Source organism: Carassius auratus, chromosome 20 (assembly GCF_003368295.1).
Source record: "Carassius auratus strain Wakin chromosome 20, ASM336829v1, whole genome shotgun sequence".
Classification (NCBI taxonomy): domain Eukaryota; kingdom Metazoa; phylum Chordata; class Actinopteri; order Cypriniformes; family Cyprinidae; genus Carassius; species Carassius auratus.
This window is the reverse complement of record NC_039262.1, coordinates 6,576,226-6,584,317: the sequence shown is the minus strand read 5'-3', so window position 1 is coordinate 6,584,317 and position 8,092 is coordinate 6,576,226. Positions and strand designations below refer to the sequence as shown.

The 8,092-nt window shown below is 35.3% G+C and overlaps 1 protein-coding gene across 1 annotated transcript in view; it reads right to left on the bottom strand.

Annotated features, from left to right (window-relative positions):
* Nucleotides 1-1,572: 1,572 nt before the first annotated feature.
* nkain2 (sodium/potassium transporting ATPase interacting 2) overlaps nucleotides 1,573-8,092 on the bottom strand; it is a 97,258-nt gene continuing 90,738 nt past the window's right edge. Inside the window, exon 4 of the mRNA XM_026195225.1 lies at nucleotides 1,573-1,788. Within this exon, the coding sequence (XP_026051010.1) occupies nucleotides 1,573-1,788 (216 nt within the window). The remainder of the gene's footprint in view (nucleotides 1,789-8,092) is intronic.

Genomic DNA, 8,092 nt, shown 5'->3' with positions numbered 1-8,092 from the left:
AACTGTTGGTTATGTCTGTGAAGGTAAACAGCTGGAAAATACATTGCGTTTATATTCGATCTGTGTGGCAGCAACGTAATATAGTAAATAAATAAATAAATACACTGTTCTTGTCTCTTCTAAGGCTGGGACTTTAAGTAGTGTTCTGTGCTCATCAGTGCAGCCAAAGACAGAAGAGTTAGCATGCTTTGTTCAAACTTTTGCCTTGGTGTTAGAACTGGAACACCACTTGTGAAACTTGTGAAACTTTTCACTTGCAATGGTGGCGCTGTGGGTGGAAACGTGCTAATTAAGGGGTGGTAATATCCCCTTCCTAGATCCCCTTCCTACGTCACGGGGAGGAATGAAATCTGAGAGGCTAATTTTTTTTCATAAGTTTCCAGAGAAACTCTCTCCAAAACAAGTTAACAAGGTTATCAAGGTTTTCACGTTTTCTGGGTTGGTAGGTGCACCGGGACCCAATTATAACACTTAAACACGGAAAAAGTCAGATTTTCATGATATTTCATAAAATAAAAAAACTAATATAACTTAGGTGCTGTCAACAGTCAACATTACTCTAGATTTTTACAATTGTTGACCCCACTTTTTAGCGAATGTAAAAATACTAAGCCTCTGAATTAAAATAAAAAACTTAAAAAAAATAAGAAAAATGAAAGTATCATGTCATACTGCAGGACATTGCTGTCACTACTTGAAATATGATGTCAGCTACCCATTTAACATCTGTAATGTGATACCTATGTTAGTGAAACATAATATTTGGTTCAAACTAATGTGTACGACTTCATTGCATCCACTGGGATTTGGCTGGATCGTAAAAAGCAGCCTCTGAAATTACTGGTTATCATTTTTCCTTGCCCCTTCAGCCTTGGTTTCAACAACAGAAAACAAAAACCTTTTGGTAAGAAATCAAACGATATTACAGCTCGATTATGAAACAAACAAAATAACGTGCCCTGGTGAATCATGCAGTAAACAGGGTCAATTCTGATTTCATGTTGCATTGGAAAAACAGCAATAAATTAGATTTGAGTGTATGAGAATGAAAGCCGCGGGAGAGTCTTGTACGGGCTTGTAATCAGAGAATTGCTGTTTCCACGTTGGAGGGGGTTTACTTCACTATTGCATTAGAGATGCTGATTGTTGAGGGGGGTAGAAGCAGGTGTCGCAGGTAATGGAAGAGATAAAGAATAAAGACTCGGAGGAAGGCATCATGCTGAGCTCCTATTAACAACCCGCATTCAAGCAATATCAGCGCTGGAGCCCAGCCAAATTTCTCAATGCCTCTCATATTCAGAAGCATTTCCTGAACCGTTATTTACAGAGTTGGTGTAATCAACTGGTTAGGTTTTAAATAGACAAAAACAAATGCGCTGCACTGAATTTGACTCTAAACCAGAGATTCTCATACTCGGCAACAGTCAATTATACAGGTTAGCTGTCATTGTACACCCAGCACTTCACTGCAGCGTTCCAATCAGAAGAAATGCATAATAAAGGACTATATATATTTAATACCAGGAGCTGCAACCGCAAGCACAGCAAAAGGACAGAAAAGCCTGTAAAGGATTAGACTGTACTCACAGCTAGGATAATCTGCAAGGAACTGTGGGCCACCTCCACATACTGGTACTCCAGCAGGCAGCCGGCGATGCTGATGTAGCGGTGGTCCTCTGGGGCCCAGGAGGGAGGAGGGGTCACGGGGGTCACCCTGCACCCCGGGCCGTTCTCCATCCACCAGGAGCGATGCATGGAGATGTTGAAGGTCATAATCAGGTCCGTGTCCTGCAGGAGAGAACAATGAGTCAGAAAGAATGTTTGTTAAACATTACCTACATGCAAGATTTACAGTTTCTGAATAATCTACAGTTCAAACTGCAAGAAAAAAAGTCAAGTATATTCAGACCAGATGTCAAAGATCAGCTTTTAAAAATGGTACTTTTTAAGTTTGTCCATTTCCTGGCTATCGAGTGATTTCAATTATGTATTCAAGCTTGCGAGATGTAATACTCTGAACGCTGACTTAACAATGTGGGTCAAATAACAAGCACTCCAGAACATTTTAATCAAGCTAAATCCAGTCCACTCTCGTTTACTGACGGTTAAAAGAGCAAGGAATTTCTTTCTAGTGAGTCGCCTCGCATTCTAACTTTTAGGATTTTGTTTATATTAAAATAATCATATATTCTGGCTCACGATCAGTGTAATGTTTACGCCCACGATTTAAGAAGAAATAGTATCCCTAGCAGCCATTGAAGGGCTTGTGTTTTGTTGTATTATTAATCAGTTTGAAGCTTTTTAACATCTGAAGCGCAATTATTTAAGTGGTTCTTATGTGGTTAATTTTGAGACGTCAAAGGGACTCGGAGAGCAATAAGCAGCCAACACATACTTATAAATGTGGCATGAGATTAATTCCACGATCAAATGGCGGAAGAAATCACATTTCTCAAATCCCAAATTCACATTTTGTGTGCCATTTTTCAGCCTTAATGATCTGCATGCTGGCGACTGGAGTGTTTGCAATATCCTGGGTCATTTGAGTGAATGCCAGTTACACAAGCGGAGGATTATTCACCAGGGCTTTGAGTACGCAGAGAAACATATTCAAACAAATCCATCAGTCTTAAGAAACACACGCCAAGCCTAGACACAAAGCAGAAAGAAAGAAACAGAGCTCTAACTCTCACACCTACAGAAGCACGACTGCATAAATGTGATGCACGTGTCGAGTGCTCTGAGAAATCCCTCTAAAGAGCAGCGATCGTGCATTTTAAAGGCAGATTTCAGGTCCTACAAGTGTTGAAGCTTGGCACTGAGCACGCTATTCATGTAGGAACCTGAACCCCCTCAGGAGACATTTTTCTCCTGAAGAAAAACAACAACAACAACAACAGCTTAGAAGTATAATCTTAAGAAGTGCTTAAAGAAGAAGAAAAAAAAGAATTTTCTGACTTTCAGTCCAAATTTTGTAGATTTTAAGTCATATATGCTAGTGCACCATTAAAAACTGACAAAATAAATTTTTTGCACATTTCTGCTCTACAGTTTAGTGTCATGTTGCACTAAACAGACTTTCATGCAACTGGTAAACATAACAAATGCATAAATACATACATACAGTACATATAAAAAGTAAAAACAAAAAATTACAATATTTTTTTTTATAAAAAAAAAATCTAAATAATTTTTTAAGTGTCACGTGACACTGAAAACTGGCTGATGAAAACTATATTTTATATTAATTATATATTAAAATGGAAAACAATTGAAATATTTCAGATTACTTAAGTGTACATTTTTTTCAAATAAATGCAAAAACGTTATATAAATGTATATCAATGTATATTATATATATATATATATATATAAGAATAAAAATATTTTTTTTTATTTGTATTAATATGCTGTGTATGAGTACTAAATATATTTGATCAAAATATAAAAAAATTTTTTTTATGATATATGCATTATTTATTTATTTATCATCATTTGACACACCACACACATTTTTTTTTTTTTTTTTTTTTACTTTAATATGTTCTGCCCAAACTTTAAAGACGAACAAAAAAAATGTTATTACATTGGAAAAAATAAACTGCTACCAAATTTCCATACTAAAAAAAAGCAGCTCTTTAGTGTTTGTCGAAAACTTGCCTCCAGTGTTTTCTGGAGCAGAGTGAATCATCAGAGGGGCCCGAGTCACAGTCCCCATTATGTTTTCTTAAAGGCCGCAGGAGGATCAATCACTCGCCCGCCTCCGTAAATGGCTTCACTGTTTGCCCAGCCAGTGTGGGTGATGTGATAAAGCACTTTTAATCCATTTCAAAACTCACACTAACGGCAGACGTTTTGTTGAAGACTTGCCCAACCTCACACTGCAGTGTCTATCTCAGCATGAGAATGACACTGGTCGACCGAAAGGCTCCTGAATAACTCTGCCTGAATAAGCCCTGGTCCTCCTCAGAGGATGCTTAGCACTTCTCGTCCTGCAGAATACAAACAGAGGCCTCGGTGCACCCTCGCTTCTATTAAAGCATATACAAAGAACCTGAATGCTTGGATTGATTTGTTTCCACCAAATCAATATCCCTTGTATGGCAGTGCATGGCAAAGCCTTGTTTGTCCTCAGAAACACATGTATCAAGCTCCAATGACAGACATAAATAGCATCTTAATGCAAAAAAATGAATCACAGCTTTGACTGAATAAGGTGTCATCCAAGCATTCAAAGAACACAAACATCTTTCACAACCAGACTTTTTTAAGTCTACATTTGAATAAAATGTCAATATATTTTTCTTTTTTAAGTAATTATTTTTGCTTTTTTAATAATGTTGCAGAGTACACTGTTAATTTTGTATTTACTTATTTTGTATATAGATCATTTTGTACATAGATCAGCATTACCAATGGGTGTGTTACCAATGCTTTGCTTTTAAGATTTTGCTGCCTTAAGATCATTCCTGTGTAGTTCGGGGGTGATTCTTCACCTTTCTCATGATCATCCTTACCCCATGAGTCTAGATCATGGACAGAGCTCCAGACCGAAGCTGATTGATGGTTGTTTTGTATTTCTTCCATTTCCAAATAATCCAAATAATCCAACAGTTGTCTCCTTCTCACCAAGCTTGGGAGGTCTTCTAGCCCATTCCAGCCTTGTGCAGATCTACAATCTTGTCTCTGACATCCTTTGACAGCTCTTTGGTTTTACTCATGGTGGTTGGAGAGGTTGGAGTGGACAGATGTCTTATACACACAACAAGCTAAAATTAGGGGTAACTTCTTAAAGGTATAGGACTAATCGGTGTTCAACATGGGCACATACTGTAACCAGTTTGGTATGGGATCAAATACTTTTTTCACTCACTGAAATGCAAATACATTTCTAACCTGTATATAATGTGTTTTTTTTTCTGGATTTTTTGGTTGATATTCTGTCTCTATCCATTAAAATTAACCTACCATAAAAATGAAAGACCCTTCATTTCTTTGTAAGTGGGCAAACTAACAAAATAAGCAGGGAATCAAATAAATATTTTCCCCACTGTACTTGTTGCCTCATTCTTCCACTCTGTTGCTCCCTGTCTCTCTAACAGGTGTAATGAACATCAGCCCAGTGGATAAACGTGATCCATCAGCAGTCAAATAGCAGGACAGGACTGCTCAGCCCATCAGCATTTCAATCTGCAAAGCGGCAGGGGTCTCGCAGACAAACACTCCTCCATTACTCTCCTTCACCGGGACGGGAAACACGGGCGGCCTAAAAGAAGGGGCTGACAGTGAGGGGTTTTCAGGACAGTGTCTGGAGATGGATGAGACCACATCTCAACAGGAATTATGGGCTGACGTGTCAGCATGCTTTACAGTGAGTGATGGTGGACGGCAGAAAGCATGTAGCTGATGTCCTGCTACGAACATAAAGAACATACTGTATTTAGGATTCTGTCGCTTGATGATCACCACAGTATCAGTTAAATAAAATGATAATTAACAAACAAGTTTGGGGTAGGAAATATTGTTTAACGTTTTTGAAAGAACTCTCTCACCATGGGTACATTTATTTGACCATAAATATAGTAAATACAGTTTTTATTAGTGTAGTAATATTTTATAGTATATATTTTATAAATATTTTATAATATATATATAGTTTGAGACTGAAAGTATTTTATTTAGTGGAGAACTTTGCAGCAGTATTTTATTTATTGTTCTTTTTTTATTTTATATATATTTTATAAAAAAGTATTTTTTTTAAAAGGTGCATAGTAATAAACAACCTGCAGTTTAATGTTTGCATTTCTTTCCCTTACTGTACCAAAAATGAACCAAACCGTGACTTTAAAACCGATGTACATACCGAACCATGATTTTTGCGTACCGTTACACCCCTAATTTATATATATATATATATATATATATATATATATATATATATATATGCATGTCTTATATATAACTAAAACATTTTCCAATTGCATGAGATATAACTGGAAATATAATTAAATAATACTTAAACTGTTAACAGCATTTTCAGAAAAACATTAACACTGAATCACTGTATATGCAAATCAAACAAAAGTGGGATATTTAATCCAGCACCAAGCTCTTAAAAAATATTTCCTTGGTCCATCGACCTCATGCAAGTTCAATATAGAAAAATTCATGAACATATTCAGATCAAAGGAACAAATCATGATTCATATTTGTTGACCCACGACTATACTTGAGCATATTTGTATAGTCTTGCTGTGAAATGCAATTCAAGACAGACTGAGCATGGCCGACTACAGCTAAAACACTGCTGTTCCACTAGAAACGGGAGATTTGATTTACTCAATGAACAAAGGAACATATCCACTCACAGAGAAATTATGACACGCCGAATGCTCCCTACGGTTCTGCTGGAACAACATCCTACCATTGCTAAAACACTGAGGACTGCCAGCGCTTCTGGAAATGAGTCGAAAGACATAATATTTGCTGGTAATTAGTGATGTTTGCTAAAGCAATTACTATCCATCAAGTTTGTGCCATGTGCTATGCAAAAATGAACTACATTAAAAAAATAAAATAATAAAATAAAAAAATAATAAACACAGTTATAACTTGTAGAATATATGTATAGACAGATAGATATGTAGAGCGATAGATCCAAGTCAGTACATTCACAAAAAAGAGGCCTTTATTTTGAAGTCGCATTAGTTTTCTTACACATGCTCTTTATTTATGCTTACAAAACCCAGTGGCGTGTTGGGATAATTCGCCATTATCTGGGATTGTTTGTTGTCGGAAAGCAATCAGAGGGCGTTTGGAGGGGATCAAGATGGGAAGACTCAGCCCTGGGATGACTGTCAGTCATCTTCCCATCAGTAAATGGGTTTCTGCAGGCGAGAGCTACAGCAATATTTCCCTCAGGCTAGCACCGTGATATCTGGTCTGGGGCAGAACAAAATGGAAGATTAAGACTACCAGGGAAATACTTTTTATTTATTTATTGAGACAGGCTAAGCCTATTAGAAGTGGCTAAAGTTTCCGAAAGTGAGAATTTGAGATGTTTTGTTCTATTTTTTGCAATTCATTCTCTAGAAGCGTTGTTTACACAAAGATGACAATAAGCGCTATGGACGCCACATGGCTTGGAGACATCTCAAGCGCAGCTAGCACCCAGTGTCAGCATGCTATGAAGTGATGTCATCACATGAGAAGTGTTTCGAAATATTCATGGCTTAATGTCACATAAATGTGAGTTTTTTTTAGCCCTTGGAGAGGTACTTAAGCTTCTCTGTAACTCCAGCAATGTTTTAGCACTGGGGGAAAAGTAGCAAACAGCATTCTAATGAACCTGCTGACTCCTTTTGGCTAGTGGTAATGAACTAGCATGGAGCAAGCAATGATTTTACCACACTACAAATGATGTATAATGAATAATATTTATAACAATAATAACAATAAAATAACACTAATTATTATTATTAATCGTAATAATACTAATTATTATTACTATTAACTTTATTAATTTATAAATTTGTTTTACTTTTTTTTTAAAGTATTTTTCTTAATATATACAATTATTTTATTTTATTATAATTAATATTGATATTATTATTTATGGGTCTGTTATTTATAATACTAATACTAATACTAATACTACTAATAATAATAATAATAACAACAATAATACTATTATTATAGATACATCATTTGATAAAAAAATATTAATAAAATAATACTTAAAAAATACTAATACATTTATTGGAAATCATATAAATGAATAAAACAACAACAATAATAATAATGCTATTACACATTCATAATTCGATTTTGTATTATATCTATTTTTATTAATAAAATTATAATACAATTAATCAAATATGTTTATGAATTTATTATTTTAAGCTATTTATTTAATGTTATTGTTGTTATAGGTAAATTAATTCATTAATCAGATTAAAACAATATATTGATCAATACAAATTATTTAATACACTAAATGAATAACTATTAAAAAAATCTATAGATTATATGTAAAACCCATATTAGGAGTTATATGACGCTTACAGGTTACAGGTTTCTGTCCTAGTGTCTG